The 16,650-nt window shown below is 53.0% G+C and overlaps 1 protein-coding gene across 6 annotated transcripts in view; it reads left to right on the top strand.

Annotated features, from left to right (window-relative positions):
• Nucleotides 1–16,650, top strand: part of LOC306644409 (uncharacterized protein) — a 34,598-nt gene that overhangs the window by 11,231 nt on the left and 6,717 nt on the right. For 2 of the 6 annotated variants that reach the window (XR_013759368.1, XR_013759369.1), the window contains exons 2-4: nt 11,429–11,606; nt 13,162–13,312; nt 13,846–13,982. Coding sequence is in view for 1 of the 6 variants with exons in the window: in XM_079111364.1 (XP_078967490.1) it covers nt 11,429–11,606; nt 13,162–13,312; nt 13,846–13,892 (376 nt within the window). In the remaining 5 variants the exon portion in view is untranslated. Of the gene's footprint in view, nt 1–8,443; nt 10,195–11,428; nt 11,607–13,161; nt 13,313–13,845; nt 16,083–16,152; nt 16,470–16,650 lie in introns of those variants that run through there. The other 4 variants (XR_013759372.1, XR_013759370.1, XM_079111364.1 and 1 more) reach the window with 4 other exon arrangements.

Here is a 16,650-nt window from a genome sequence, read left to right as displayed (position 1 = left end):
ACAAAAACAAAACATTTGCCAACACGATCCTTCGGGCTGTGCTATATTAGGAGGAGCCATTGTGAGGGAATCTAAAGTTAGCTCAGCGTTAATCAGGACCTGTCGCCAACACAGAGGATTCAGTTTCCAATTCCTCATGTCACCCTCCAGACGAGGTCACAGGCAAGGAAACCCAGCGGGGGACGTGGTCCCGCCGTGGGCTGGCTTTGAGTGCCGGCTCTGAACCTCGCCGGCCTCAGATCCAAGCGTGATCCAACCGTGAACTTGGAGCCCCAGTTTCCTCCGTGTGGAAAGAGGGGCCAAACCCGGTGCATTTCGGGGGGTCGTGTGAAAATGTAATAAGGTGATGTCGGGAGAGCTGGGCCAAGCATCCGTCCTGTGCCGGGGCTGTCTAAAACATGGTTCTCCTTCCCCTGGGCGGCCGGAGTTCCCACGGCCAGCCTGCGGAGCCCCTGGGCGGCCCTCAGCGGGTCTGGCTCGGCGAGCGTCCCGTGGATCCCTTCTCACTTTTCAGGTGCACAGAACCCTGGAGACCAGTGGGTCCCATTCCGGCCGGGACCCCTTCTGTGGCCCTCTCCTTCCGGCCTGCGATGGCGGCAGGCTCGCTGTTTCTTGCTCGTCCCTTTTTCTCCAGGTTATTCAGCTCTGCTCTGCTTTGAACCACAACACCCTCTGTCCAGATGTCCCCCTGGGTGTGCTCAGGAGCCTAGGCCGCTGCCAGCCTGCTGCTTTCTGTATCCCATAGTGGGGGCCAGGGACCGGGCCAGAGCGCTCCCTCCAGATCCAGCATCCGAGACGAGGCCTGACTGGTGGGAAGAGGGACTCACGAGGTCTTGACTTGGGCCCTCAGCTGCCCCACCGCGGCCTTGAGCCTCAGTCCTGCCTTTCTTTGACCAGAGTACCCGGGCCTCACCCTCCCGAGCCCTTCAACCCACCAGACATTGCTGAGGTTGCCTCCTCTGCATAAGCTAAATGCCCTGCCAGGCCTGTGCATGTCCATGTCCCAAGACCATGGCAGCAGCACCACAGCCCGATTGGGCTCCAATTCCAACCCTATGACTTCTTGGCTATGACCTTGAACAGTTGTCTTGACCTCCTGGAGATTCTGTGCCTTCTGCTGTTTAACCGGAGGTTGGATGAATGGACTTTAAAGGAACGCTTTCATCTAAAACATCTGACGATGTATTCTAGCCGCGTGTTTTTGTGTGGGGGCGCTGAGGTGTCACCTTTGGGGGGTCACTAGGTGGAGGGCGGGGTGGCTGGACATCTGCTTGGGCACATCTCACACAGGGGACACTTGCCCCGCAGGATTCCTCTTGGGGCGTAGGTAGAATGAAGGAGATGTGTCAGGCGTTTAGGATGAAGTGGTCACGTGAGACCTGAGAGGTGCACCAGGGACAGGGCTGCTCAGGAGCTGGCTCTGGGCAGCTGGGGCTCTTCACTGTGTCAAATGGTGCAGGCAAGTTGAACCTGGAGCAGAAAGTTGAGGCTCAGTGGGGGAGAGCCAGAGAAGTGCCCCAGGCCACTTTCTCTGCCCTTCCTGCAAGTGTGGCTCGGTGACTTGTTCCCCCAGTCAACACTGGGCCTGCAGGTAAAGCTGTTGGTTAGAAGAGATGCCACATGGCTGATCCATCTGCGAGGAGCCTGCCCCAGGCAGCTCCAGGGTGCGATCTGGGCTTTCACTGTGACGGGTGGGTGGGCCGATAGCAGCATCCCCTAGGGAGATGGAACTCAGCAGAGAGAATTCTAGAAACCTCCTCCCCAGTGACCTTCCCCTGTTCTGATCCCCAGCCTCCTCCTTGATGGGCCTGCCCTGAAGTGGTCAGGGTCCACCTGGATACCTGGCTGTCACCCAGCCCCGACTCTCAGACTGAGCTCATTTCCTCTCCTACTGGCCCCCTGCAAGCCACTGGTGATCCCCAGGCCACCTGGCCAGTGTGGCGGTTTGCGTCATGTAGAATTTTATGGGCACTCTGCTCACCTAAGGGCTTGAAGTAGGAAGCTCTTAGCTGCAGAGCACAGCCATGGAAGGCAGCAGACAATGCACGTGCGTATCAACCAAGGCAAACTCCCCCGCTCCCGTGGAGCAGGTTCCTGTCACCTCAGCTTCTCCCGTCAGCTCGGTGGCATAGAATTGTGTGTGAAGCCAACGTTACTGACTTAATCAGGTCGAATCGGTCTCCTCCGGAAAACATGACTTCTCTCCCTCGTGGGTGTGAACAGCGGTTCGGAAGTAATTGGGGACGTCTTGGGAAATGGAACCAAGAGGCAGCAGCTTGGAGGGGAGGTGATGGGAAAGAAATCGGAGCCATTGTGTGGAGAAGGGTCCTTTAGAGCAGGGTCACACGGCCGGCACTTCCACGGGCTATCAGGACATTAAAATTTGTTTAGCATCATTAATGTTCCATGTGCTTTGTTAAAGAAGTCAGGAATGCTTAGAATCCACTTTATACTACCAATACAAGAGGCTGGAAATATAAGCGTTTATTGCTTCTGATGGAAAATGTCAAGAATCTGTAAGAGTGGCTTCTATAAAATGGTTTGATTACCTCGCTCACCAGAGGACAGGGAATGATGGTAGGAAAGGTTTTCCGAGAACTCAAAAAGGGCAGACGGTATGGGGGAGGGCAGGGTGTGGGAAATTCTTTTCTTGTCTTTTTTTGTACCAGGGATTGAATCTAGGGGCACTTAACCACTGAGCCACATCCCCAGTCCGTTTTTGTTTTTATTTTGGAGAGTCTCACTAAGTTGTTTAGGGCCTCGCTAAGTTGCTGAGGGTGGCTTTGAACTTGTGATCCTCCTGTTTCAGCCTCCTGAGCTGCTGGGATTACAGACATGTGCCACGGCACCTGGCTATATGGGAAATTTCTATGCCTTCTGCTCCATTTTGCTATAAGCCTAGAATTGCTCTTTAAAAAGTATATTAAGACAAAAGAAAGTTGAATCCATTCCATTTATTGATACTTGATTTTATGTCTTGCACTTTAGGAGTCTTGTTGAGGAAGTCAAGTCCTAAGTCCACATGATAAGGTTTGGGTCTACTTTTTCTTCTATTAGGCACAGGATCTCTGTTCTAGTGCCGAAGTTTTTGATCCACTTTGAATTGAGTTTTTTTTTGCAGGGTGAGAGATAGGCATTTAATTTCATTTTCTTACATATGGATTTCCAGTTTTCCCAGCACCATTTGTTGAATAGACATATTTTTCTCCAATGTATGTTTTTGGCACCTCTGTCTAGTATGAGATAATCATATTTATGTGGGTTTGTCTCTGTGTCTTCTATTCTGTACCATTGGTCTACCTGTCTATTTTGGTGCCAATACCATGCTGTTTTTGTTACTATTGCTCTGTAGTATAGTTGAAGGTCTGGTATTGTGATGCCTCCTCCTTCATCAATAAATGTGATACATTCAAACAAAAAAGCTTTTTCTCAGCAAAGGAAACAATAATGTGAAGAAAGAGCCTACAGAATGGGAGAAAATCTTTACCACATGCACCTCAGATGGAGCACTAATCTCCAGGATATATAAAGAACTCAAAAAACTTAACACCAAAAACCCACATAACCCAATCAATAAAGGGGCTAAGGAACTGAAGAGACACTTCACTGAAGAAGAAATACAATCCACCAACAAATATATGAAAAAATGTTCATCACCTCTAGCAGTTAGAGAAATGCAAATCAATACTATTCTTAGATTTCATCTCACTGCAGTCAGAATGGCAATAATTGAGAATATAAGCAACGATAAGTGTTGGTAAAATGTGGGGAAAAAGGCACACTCATACATTGCTGGTGGGACTGAAGATTTGTGTAGCCCCTCTGGAAAGCAGTGTGGAGATTCCTCAGAAAACTTGGAATGGAACCACCATTTGACCCAGCTATCCCACTCCTGGTTTATACCCAAAGGACTTAAAATCAGCATACTACAGAGACACAGCCACATCAATGTTCATAGACGCTCAATTCACAATAGCTAAACTGTGAAACCAGCCTAGATGCCCTTCGTCAGATGAATGGATAAAGAAAATGTGGTACATAAACACAATGGAATATTACTCAGGCTTAACGGAGAATGAAATTCTGGCATTTGCTGGTAAATGGATGCAACTACAGAATAGTATGCTAAGCAAAATAAGCCAATCCCCAAAAAACTAAGGGTGAAAGTTTTCTCTGATAAGCAGATGCTGATCCATAATGGGAAGGGGTAGGGGAGGATGGAGGCACTTTGGATTGTGCAGAGGGCATTGAGGGGAGGTGTGGGGCAGTGGGGCAGGGAAGGACGCTGGAATGAGACAGACATTATCACCCTATGTACGTGTATGATTACGTTACTGGTGTGACTCTGCACCATGTACAACCAGAGTGCGTTCTACTGTCATACGTGAACACACGGCCAGTGAAACTCCACATCAGGTACATCCACAAGAATGGGAAGTTACACTCCATGTATGTATGACGTGTCAATGCATTCTACTGTCATGGATGACTAAAAAGAACAACTAAAAACTAAAAACAACAACAACAACAAACCAAAAGGAAGTAATGTGGGGTTAGCATGTTTTGCTTTTTAATGTTCCTGCTCCTGACGTGACAGAGGAGTTACTTCTGACATCTGAGGGGTGCAGACTGCACCTTTTTCTAAACCTTCATTTCCTTCTCTGTCAAATGGGGATGGACCCCTCAGCTGCCCCTAGGGCTTCAGTGAGGATCAAATAAGCTACAGACGGGAAAGCACCGGCACACAGCAGGCACTCAGTACTTGCTCGGTTTTTATGATTGTGTTTGGACTTGAAGGGGAACATCCGTTTCTAGTAGCCTGGCTGCTTTCTGGGTGGCGTGAAGGAAACAGAACCTGATTTAGGTCTGAAGTCACAGTCATTTCGAGTCGTTCGATCTGCACCCTCGGGAGGGCGGGCTGGCTGCCTGCTGTGGCTGTCACCCCATCCCCGACCGCGGCCGTCCAGCGCCAAGGCCCTGAAGCGCTGAGAAGCTCTGATGGATGGGAACAGGAAGCCCCCACCCTGGGTAGGCACTGGCTGGTTGGTTGGCCAGTGTCTGCAGCATGCAGTGACGCCCCACCGTGCTAGGCAGTGGCCCTTCTTGGACTGCTCTGTGCCTGCCACCTGAGACTCTGCCTCCACTAAGTAGCAGACAAGGCCGTGAGCTTTGGAGGAAGGACCCAGGTCTCCTGTCTGTGTCCCCAGAGGGTGGTCAGCAGAGGTCAGGCATGGAGTGGTTCACAGGGAGTCAGGCAGCCTGGCCTCTCTGGGCCTCAGTTTCCCTACAGGGTCCTCTTTGCCCCACTGGCTCCAGCGTGATACCTTGTTTGAAGGGACTTCAGGAGCTGCCAGGGCAGACCTGGAATCTGAGGAGGGACAGGTCACTGTGGAGGCAGCATCCGCCCCATCTCAGGGTGCCTGGGCTTCTCTTCTTGTGATGTGGCCCTCAGTCAGAGCTCATGCCCCCGGGCTGTGTCCTTGAGTCCCTGTTGGGTCAGCCTGGCCAGACAGCAGCCATGGAGGCCGTGCGAATAGAACTTCCGGTTTCCTCTTGTTGGTTGGTGTGAAGGGACTGGCCATCAGGAGGGAGGTGACGTGGATCGGGCCACCAGGCCTGTGAGCAGAACCCTGCAGCTGCAGCCCCCAGCCCTGCCTGCACCACTTGGAACGGACACTCGTCGCCCAGTGGCCTCTCTGTCCCCGTCTCTCAGTGCCACTAGCACGTGAGCTGAAACGTCCTGTTTCCTGATACTCAGGGGAGGGAGTGTCCGCAGGACATCTTCCAAAAATAATATTTTTGCTCTCCAGCCGCAAAATACACAATATCCATTCTTGTCATCTCCGAATCTCTGGCAGCAACTCAACAATTCTTATTTAGAACAATATAACAATCTGACTTCTGTTTTGGCCCCTACATTCTTTTGTCTCCTCCAGCAAAGTGTGAAATATGCGTTTCCTGGCCATGGGACAGCGGCCCCTGACAATGCAGAAATAATAACGGACACGAGCCAAGGCAGGTGGGGACGCGAGCTCCGTGATGCCAGCCCCTTCCCATCCCGTGTCTGGGTGACAAGGGACTTCAGAAATCGGCAGCTGTCAACAGCGCCTCGTGGCCAGGGGTCAGCAGCATTTTCTAGCTCTTTTTTTCAATCAATCAAGAATGATTTCAAAGGCTGTCCCTGAGCAACCCCACAGACCTCGCTCCTCCAGGTTCGTGATGTCGCCGTGGCTCGTCACCTGCCCTCTGTAAACCCCAGTCTCCTTAGATGTAAAATGGAGGAGCGCCAAGGGGAGGTGGCATGAGGGGGAGGACCGAGGGGCGTCTGGGTCCTGGCAGTGCTGGCTTGCTGGGGGTGCTGGCGGGCGTCCGAATGAGCGGGGGGCTTCAAAGGAGGCCGCCCTTGAGCTGCTGGCGGCCCAGGGTGGAGGTGCCCCGGCAGGGCGTCTCCAGCGCCAACTGTGGAGGTGTGGACAGCGTGTGCCCCATTGGCCATGGTCCCGGATGACCCAGAGTGTGCTGTGACGTGGGGTCGCCAAAGGGGAAGTCGGGGTGCCAGCAGGGGCTGGGGGTGGGAGGACCGAGACCTCTGTTAGGAAGTTTGAATTCGGCTCTGGAGGCGACAGAGGCCCCGGAGAGCTCTCCAAGGGACCTCAGTCCACCCGACAATAGCAGTAAGGACACCAGTGACCGCCACACTGCGTTTGCTGAGATCCGGGTGCCGGGCTTGAGCTGAGAGTGCGACAGGTGTTAACTCATTCAGGTCTCCCGACAGCACGATGCGGTCGGTGCCCCTCTGTCTCCCCTTGTTCCCAGAGAGTGGCAAAGCCACCACCTGCACTCGAGTCACACCTCTGCCCATGGGTCCCCTTGTCAGGGGGCGTCCTCGGACGTCGTTGATGGCAGAGCCGCTCCTGCCTGTCATGATCCCCTTGGTCAAGGTGACCGCACACGGGTGGATTCGAACAGCACAGCTTGGTTCTCTCACGGTCTCGAGGCGGAAGGTGTCAGCGAGGGTCGTGGTCTCCCGCGGGCTCTGAGGGCCAGTCTGCTCAGGCCTCTCTCCGGCTGTTCTTTTCACTGGCCATTCTCCCGGTGAGCCTGTATCTTTGTGTCCAGGTTCCCCTCTTCTTACAAGGACATCAGTGTTACTGGACTTAGGATCCACCCTCATTCAGAATGGCCTCAGCTGACCTTGATTCCATCGGAAAAGATCTTATTTCCAAATAAGGTCACATTCACAGATTCTATATGGACACAAATATTGGAGAGACACCGTTCAACCTAGTATACTGTTTTATCTTCTCAGCCCTGATGTGTTAGTTATTTATTTGTTTATTACTTCTCTCTCTTACTAAAATTTAACCCTCATGAAGTCAGAAACTTTTGTTCTATTGAATTAGAATCCCGAGGGTCTGACACAGTGCCTGACATATAGAAAATATGGTAATAAATATTTGGAGCATGAATGCACAAAATTTTGAACTGCGGCACAGAGAAGCTGCCTGTCTTACTCAAGGTCAGAGACTCCGACCTTGGTTCCCAGGCACATTTCCAAGGGTGCGACTCTGCCATGTCCTTAAGAGCACCATCCCTCAGCCCTGGCCCTGCCCTGGCCCAGGTTCTGGGGAAGGAACCCAGAAGCCTCCAGATCTTCCTAGCCTGCTGGGGCCACAGCTCTCTGGAGAATTTAGCTTCTCCGCAGAGCTCCCTTCCTGGCCTTGACATCCACACCACTGACAGCGTCAACAACTCAGCCTCAAACGTTCTGGCCTTCAGATTCAAGAGGCAGAAGCGGGAGCGCTGATGTAGTACTTATTCTATGGAGAGTCTCATGTGCAGGCTTCCGTCAATACCCTGCGCAGACTTGATGCCCTCCGCAGGCTGCGAAGCACCGAGTTTTGTCAACAGTCACGTGCGTAAATGTGGAAGTGCGTCTTCTCCCCGTGGAGGCTGCGGATGAGGGAGTGGGACAGGCCAGGATTTCCCTCCCCCGGGAGGCAAGGGGGAAGCCTGGGGCAGTCTGGCCTGGAGAACCCAGGGGATTTATTGTGCGGCCCCTGCAGGCTCCTGGCTGCCCCTGGAGATGGGATGCCTTCACCTGTCAGCGAGAGCCTCCTCTGAGCACCTGGTGCCTGCATGAAGTGCCCTCCGTGCTCACGGCTGGGCCACCTGCCCGGGTAAGGTAAGGTGCTAGTCTCCTTCCGCCCTTCCAGTACACGTGGCTTGGCGCTGCCCCAGCCCCGCCTTCTCCTGCTCAGCTAATGGCTAACTCACACTAGAGCTGCTCTTTCTTGAATGTCTACCTTGAGCCAGGCACTGCAGTGGGTGTGTTGGCTAAATTGGATCAAATCCCTGCAGTCCCCATGGGGAAGTAGGTTTTGATTATTTCTACTCTGCAGATGAGGAGGCTGGAAACCCAGGAGGTTAAGTGGTTAACTGGCCCTGTCTCCTCACCTGCGTTGGCAAGTGCCTGGAGTACTCAAGACCCCCTGAGGTTGGCTTCTGCCCCTGGGGGTCTACTCAGCCGGTGGGACCTGGAGTCAGCCCAGCCCTGCCCTCGAATCTTAAGTCCCACACAGCTGGAGGCATCCGCTTGGCCTCTGGGGCTCCATTTGCTTGTATGCCAAGTGAAGATGCTAACTGCTGTGATCCAATATGTGTCACCCTCAAACTCCTGTGTTGAAATGTACCCCCTAAAGTGATGGTTTTCGGAGGTGAGGATTTGGGGAGATGATTGGGCCATGAGGGCAGAACCTTCACTTAAAGGTGTTAGTGCCCTTAGAAGAGAGGTCCTGGAGAGCTTCCTTGCCTTTCTACCATGAGAGGACAAAGTGGGAGACACCATCTATGAAGTAGGACACAGGCCCTCATCAGTTGCCAAATCTCCCAGGGACTTCATCTTGGTCTTGCCATCCTCTGAAACTGTGAGGAATGCATTTTTGTGGTTCATATGCCACCTAGTTTATGGAACTTTGTTATAGCAGCATGAATAGACGGAAACACACAGAACCCATACTTCATAAAGTTACTGGGAAAAATGAAATACTGAAAAGGAACCGAATTTATAAAAGCCAAAGCACCTCACGAGATGTTGGACATCATTTTTGTAAGGAAGTGGCAGTCTGCTCCTTTACCTAGGACCCCAGTGCGTTACCTGTGGCTGCATACGCTCACCGACGTCCAACCTTCCTGCATTGCGCTTCCCCGTGGAAATCTAGCTCTCACCAGCGAGCCTCAGTTTGCTCATCTGTAAACCAGGGATAATCCGTCAAGATAATCATTGTGAAAGTGCTTTGAAAGTTACCAAGTGCTGGAGAGACAAGAGTGATTGTTACTATAGGTGATTCAGGCCTCAACTGTATTTAAGAAAAGAGCAAAAACATTGCTGCTGTGATCTGAATTTTTGCATCCTACCAAAACATATGTGTTGAAATCTTATCTTCGTGCGTTGGATTAAGAAGTGGGGGCTGCTGGGAGCTGATTGGGCATGAGGGTGGAGCCCTCCCAAGTGGGATTTATGTCCATGTGAAAGAGGACTGAGCGCTGTCTGGCCCTTCTGCTCTTCCACCATGAGAGGACTCGCAGAAGGCACCATATATGGGAAACAGGCCTTTTTGCTAAACACCAAATCTGCTGGCACTGTGACCTTAGGTTTCCCAACTCCCAGAACTGTGAACAATAGGTTTTGTTGTTTATATATTATCCAGTCTAAAGTCCTTTTTAAATAATCATCCCCCTGGACTAAGGCAGAGACATCTCCTGAATTCTACTGCTCAAGCCAAAGCTTTGTCTAGGGCCATATTGATGCTGAGCGTTCAGGGTTCTTCCCTTTTCAAAATTTCTCTCTTCCCCACGCCCACCTTGGTCTGTTTCTTAGTTTTTGACAACAGAGGAGTGGAGAAAAGTTTCTCTGCGGAATGAGTTGAAAAGACTGTGACTTGTTTGTGACAGTATGTGCTGCTGTTTTTCAATGGCGCCGAGTCCTGTGAGCTTGCCTTGGTGCCGGCCATGTCCCCAACCTAGTGTCACCGCCTGCCACTGCGTTTACACAGTCCGTTGAAATAAACGCCAGCAAAAGGAAGAGAACTGGAGGTTTTCATTCCATCCTTAGTGAGGACAGAGATCTATTTGTGTTTAAAATTTAAAACTGACATGATGTGAGTTGGTTGTGAGACATAATATTTTTATTTGGTAAGTGGTTTAGTTTATACATGCAACACTTGACTGAATTTGTGTAGCATCTTCAAAAATGAAGTGCATTTTTCATCTTTAATTGCTAATTATCTGTTTTAAAACTAAAGAACTGAGCAGGAAAGCATTGCTTATGACTGAGAATAATTTGTTTGTGTAGAAGAAGGAGCAATAAAAACGGTAAGCTCCGGAAGTCAAGTACACTAGACAGGCCGGGGGGCAAGAGGCATTGCCATTCAAAGGCAGGTCTGACCTGCACTTTCTTGAAGTTTTAGGCTCAACCCTGCTATGGACTTGGATGTGGTTGGTCCCCCAAAGGTTCACGTGCCAGAAGCTTGGTTCCCAGTGTGGTTGTGTTAAGGTCCCCACCCCAGGGCCCTTTAAGAGAAGGGGCCTAGCGGGAGGTCGTTACTGGCCATTCCCTTCTCTCTGGCTTCCTGTTGGATCGTGTGCTGGTACCCTCTTGCATGCACGCCTGCCATGATACCATCCACCACAAGATCCTCACCAGAGCTGAATCGATGTCAGAGTCATAACTTTGCACCTCCAAACTGTAAGCTGAGAAAACCTCTTTTTAATAATAAAGCATCCATTTCCAGGCATTTTGTTATAGTAACAGAAACCCTGATGCCTTAACATGGATGTTTCCTGCCCAAAGATCACTTCACCTAGGGCCGAAGGCAGTGTCCAGGCTCTGGTGGTGGCTGGTGAGGTGGCGGTTTCAGCAGTGGCACCTGGACATCAGGGTTCCAACACAGGCTTCTCCCCTAACTTGCTGGGCAATTTAAGCAGGGCCTTTACTGGCAGCCCTGTTTCCCTCCTGCATGAGTAGTGCCCAAGGCCCGTTCCACCCCCTGCCACTAGGCTTCTGTTGAGGCCTGCTGTCACCTAGGCTGGCAGAGTTCACTTCTGGTGCATTCTTTGTCATCTTCCTCAGCCTGCTCCCTGCCCCTAGTTATCTGTCTGCAGCAATCGTCTCCTCCCCTCTAAGATGTTTCTTTCTTTCTTTTTCTGTAAGCCCAAATTCCTTGGGAGGGTAGAATTCAGTCCACTGAGTAACAGGGCTGTGACGTCTGTCACAGAAACATTTGCCAGGGGGCTCTGCTGAGCCCGCAGCCCTCGAGGAAGCTTAGAGGTGGGCTTGGTTAGAGGAGGGCGAGACTTGGCTTTGGGGTCAGACCTGGGTGCACACTGGCTTTGGGGATTCATTCCGAGTCTCCCGTGTCTTTCAAAGGGAGGCGAGGATCCCTATCCTGTCCCAACTGACGGGACGCCCTGAGAGGTGCTGTTCAGAAACACGAGGGCGACTCTCCCAGGGTAGTCAGCGCCAGGCCCTGGGGGTCTCCGGGAGCATCTCCTCCGCCCCTCTGGACGAGTTCAGGAGAGAGAAGAAAGAGTTGCTCTGGGTGAGGGTAAGAAGATCTGAGGCGGGGGGCAGCAGAGCCCCTAGGTCTGAGAGGAGAGAGGAAACGATAGGTGTGGGGCACATGGAGGAGGCGTGGAGGAAAGAGGACCAGCCCCGCTGAGCAGAGGCTGGGAGAGAGCAAGGCCAGGAGCTGAGATGGCCAGAGGGCCCGTGGTCCAGCTGACCTCCATGAAGAGGAGGAGGGGGCGTCCAAGGCCAAGGAAAGCCCAAGCAGAGCTGAGGAGCTGGGATTTGTGTAGGAAGAAGCTCTCACGACCACGGTCCACTCTTCAAATACTCACAATGGATCACCTGGGGCCATTGTTGGATCCTGTCCAGGGAAGCAGGGAGGAAAGAGGGAAGGATCTATTTGAACCTGTTCATGTGACATGGTTGGCGCCAAGAGTGCCACCCAGCTGAGGTACTAACTCTCTCTCCTTTCAGGAATATCATCATGTGTAGTTATTAAAATGGAGGCTACAAGAGCTGAGGACCAGCCCAAGGACACACTCAGACAGATGCACGGCCAAGAAGGGGGTGTGAGGCTTCAGCCAGAAGATGGGAAGCCATCTGCAGTCAGAGGTTGGCACTGCTGGCAACCAAGATGCAGCTGGCCAGCATGAACAGAAGGGGGGTTCACTCCAAGGATGGTTCAGTGACCCCACGGGGACGGGAAAACAGGCCCAGGCTAAAGTCAAATGGCAGCACTGGACAGTGAGGATGTGGACGCTCCACTGTGAAGCACTGGAAGCTGTTATTGCTCCACTGTCGTGCCTGGCCTTGGACAGTAGGCTCTGGACATGGTCACGGTCACCTGCTAAATGGTCATTCCTGCCCTGCGAACTCTGCTGCAGCAACTACTTCCGCCCACCCCATACCCCCATCCAAGAGTGACCACTTCCTGTGTCTCTAGCCCCAAGTCAAATCTAGGCAGCTACAGCTGATGGGGAGAGCTCAGGAAGGAGCCCGCTTTGGCCAGACAGGGCTGGGTGAGACCTGCTTGTGTCACGGGAGGCAAGCTCTGCCTCCCACCAGGCCTCCAGGGTGGCTAGTATCCCACACAGAGAGAAGCTTCAGATTTTTCTTTTTGCCATTGAGAATGGCAAATGTCCACTCCACGTCACTACTGGGTTCACACTGTGTGGGAGGCCGATTATTCAGGGAGAAGAAGGGAAGGACGAGGAGAAAAAGAAAGAAGACATTTCCACCAATTTTGGACCTCAGCAGAAAAGACTGGACAGGACTTGTCAGACTCACTTTAAAGATGAGGAAACAGGTCCAGCAAGTGGGAGTGGTTCTCCGTGGGACCTGGAGGTCCTTAGTGTACGCTGGCCTTGTACCCAAGACTTTGTTTCCTTGCCCAAATGTCTTTCCAGCACAAAGACCAGGGCACTCAAGGAAATAGGGCTGTTCTCAGAACCAGCTCTGCCTGTTTCCTACTTGATCTGGGCGGGGGAGGAGGGGCACAGGAATTAGCATTGGATCAGAGACGTGGCCCTGCCAGTGTTCTGTGTGTTTATTGTGCCTGAACTGAATCTGCCTCTTGTTTGTGCCTCTCCCAGGACGGGTGTGTGGGATGCAGCCAGCCAGCGGCAGAACTCGAGGCTGCCCATGAGGGCTACACGTGGCTCCTCGTGTTTCGTATTTCGATTTGTCACCGTGGAGAGCTCGGAGCACTGTTCTCAGAGGCCACAGCTAGCAGCATCTCTGGTGGTATGGAGCCTCTGCCGAGTCTGGGTTCAAATCCCAGTGTCTGCCTGGGAGGGAGGGCTGCAAGCAGGCCCGACAGGTGGCCCAGGAGGCCCCTGCTTCCCTCTGCAGCTTGCCCTGTCTGCTCAGTGTGGGCATCCTAAGCAGCTCCTGCGGGAATTATTTTGGTTTTGGGGGGGAGAGCAAAGAATTCGGAGTCCTCAGACCCAATACCAGGCCAGATGTGCTGTAGCACAGATGTGTCGCCTTGGGCAAGACACTGACCAGCCCAGGTCTCAATTATCCCGTACTGGGATAATTTGGGGGAATAATGAGCTCGTAGATGAGAAAGCTCAGCAGCTGGTGGTACACACAAGGTCCTCCGTGAGTATCATGAGTGAGCCACGGAATAGAGCAACTTGAAAGTGCCCCCGCGTCCCAGGGAGGGCTGTGCGCTCTTAGGAGGGGGGCGTTCAGCGGATGGAGCTGGAGCTCCCAGGTCTCAGGGTTCTTAGGGCCTCTAACGTCATATCTCGTCCAACATTGTCATTTTAAAGGTGGAGAAACAGAGCCCTGGACTTTCCCAAGGTCACCCCGTGGTTGACAGAGCCAGGAACACTTAACCGGGTCCTTGCCCGGGTCCCGTCTCCTCCGAACCTCGCTCCTTTCCAGCTTGCTCCCTTCAGACACCAAGGTAAGCCTGGTGGTACCATGAGTAACACAGAGCCGTGATTTCAAACCCACCAGATCTGGATGGCAGCTCCCGGCTCTGCCCATGCTCCCAGGCTTCAGGGCCTCGGTTTCCCTCATCTGTTAAGTGGAAATCTTGATGCAGACCTCTGTGGAGATCGAGTGCCTGGCTCTGGGAGACCCCGGACGTGGCTGAGCAGAGAGCATCAGAAGCCTCTTCTCCCTTGTCCTGCGGGCTTGCCGGGTGGTCACTGGTGGGGAGGAGGAAGAGGTGGTGGTGGCAGCTGGCTTTCTGGGCAAGATGTGGGGCGAGGGCTGACGCTGGCCTCATCCCAGTCTGCTTCTCCCTGGAGGAGGGAGCAGGCCCAGCAGCCGCCCTTCCCTGACCTTGGCACTCCCATCTATAAAACGAGGGTGTTTGCTTAGATGATTTCAAGAGCTCTTCCATCTCTGATGTTTAAACATTCTTTAAATGTATTAATTTCAAAACTCCTGGCAGTATTTCCAGGGGCCAAATCTCCTACCAGGTCAGTGTTGAAATAATGACTAGGGAACTCATTAGCGGTCTCTGCCCATACAGGCAATTCCTGGGGGGGACACATTTTCTGCATTTGGGCACATGCCAATTTTCCAACATCTCATGTTCTCAAATAATAACTGCTATTTCTACTAGACGGATCACTCACAAAGGTCTCTCTGTGCCAAGGTGCCTGGGGCTGGGGTCTGGGCACACAGTCTTGGCAATCTCTTCCCTCTGAGAATGTGTCTACACCTGCGAGACAATTAACCAAATAATTTCAGTGAAAACCCCACCACTTTACACCTGAAATATGCTAATAATCGGGAGTGTTTCTGACTTTAATTATTTGAATAATTGCCTCAGATCCTCACGTAGCATATTTAAAAGGAGTATCACTTAAGTGAAGATTTTCCCCCAAACAGTGCCTGTTTCTAAACCTTCCATCACTGGTTGGGAGGGGGGGTACTGCTGCTGGGGCTCCTGGGGTCTGGTGGGCCATGTCTTGGGCAAGGCCGGGTGGCTCCATCTTGCTCCCATCTGACACCCGTTTCTTCCTCTGGGGCTCTTATCCAGGTCTGTGCAATGAAGACACTGAATTCGCTCATGGTTGAGGCGATGTTCCCTGGATCCTGCTCTTCCCTGAGGGGTTTAGGCGGTTCTCAGAGCGAGGGCCCTCCAAGGTCACGAGGGCAAGGGGCATCTGCTCTTTGCAGAGGGTCCACAGGGCTCCTGGCCCTGCCTCCCTGCCACCTCACACCCTTCACGGCCTCGCTGAGCTCAGAGCTGGGGACTGGGAAGGGGTCCCAAGCTGCCTGCAAATGCATCGTACCGTCTGTGAAGGGCTTGAGCTTGTCCCTTTTTGGCCCTCATGTTGACACAACCCAGAGACTCTGACCGAGCTGGGCTGGGGTCCACAGAGCAGCGTGGAGGAGGAGACGCATGTGGCTCCTGACAGAGGGAGATGAAAGGAAGATGGCGACCCTGCTGCCCCTTCTGACCCCGTACCCTGCTAGTGGAGGTGCAACTCAGCCCTGGCGGTGCAGCCCTCCCAGCCTGTGTCACTAGGGCAGGACAGACTGTGACTGACAAAGACTGGATTGGCTATTGGGAAGGCTTGAGGGTAGCCCTGCTTTGTCCCTCCTGCCTGTGCCATGCCGGCTGAGTCTCCAGCTCCCCAAACTCGGTTCCCACCTCTGCCCAATGGAGGCACCAACACCTCCCAGGCCGGGTTGTCACCAGGAAGTGGGAAGGACCAGTTCAGAGCCACATGCAGGAGGAGCCCTGAGCACAGCCATTTCTCCCTCTCTGCCTTCTACAATTCCAAGGAGGAGACACTTACCCAAACAAAACCAGTATCCACGGGTCCCAGGTGGACCTCCCAGGTGACCTTCCGCCCCGGGCAGGTCCACTGACCTGTGACCCTGAGGTGCCGACAGCATCTCTGCCCCCTGGGAAAGAGCAGGTCACTTCACCGAGTTTGTGCAAATAGATAAAGAACAAAGTGGCCCATCAATCAGGGCAACAGGAAAAACAAATAATTCTCTCCCCCTTGGGAAAGGAGCAGTAGGGCCGTGGGTGGGGGACGCTGGCCAGGTAAGTTCCCTGGGGGCTTTGCCTGGTGCAGCACCCCTCTCCTCCACCTGGGCGGAGGAGGGGAGAGGAAGGTGCCAGCTGGGGCAGGGGGCTCAGGCCCTGTTGTGGCAATGTCCCTGGCGGATCTGTTTCTGAACTGCATTCAAGGGGAGGAGTTCAGTGGCCTCTAGGTCTCTGCTTAGAGTGGGGTCCCTGAGAGAGGTGGCCTGGGGTGGGGAGGCCCGTCCTTTCTGTGGCCCTCACTGCTTAGTCTACAACACGGTGAGAAGGAGTGGGCCTCACAGGGCCTGGATCAGACGTCCCTTCCTGAAACACCACACACGCCGGCGGTAGACAACACCGTCCTGAGCCTTGGTTTCCCCGGCTGTGCAGTGGCAGGTTAGTCCCTGCCCTGCCCTCTTCTCCTACGTTGGAGGGAGTGACAACGCTGTGCCAGGTGGCGGGGCTGTGCAGTGTCCTGGGCCTACGGTGGCCCACAGGGTTCAGGCCCCGGCTCTTTGCTGGAACAAGTGGGAAAACTGCATCCCCTGGCTGAACCCTGTCCCCTTCCTTCTTTGTA

Source organism: Sciurus vulgaris, assembly GCF_902686455.1.
Source record: "Sciurus vulgaris genome assembly, chromosome: 14".
Lineage (NCBI taxonomy): Eukaryota > Metazoa > Chordata > Mammalia > Rodentia > Sciuridae > Sciurus > Sciurus vulgaris.
The sequence above is the reverse complement of the archived record's forward strand: the minus strand, read 5'-3'. Positions and strand labels throughout refer to the sequence as shown.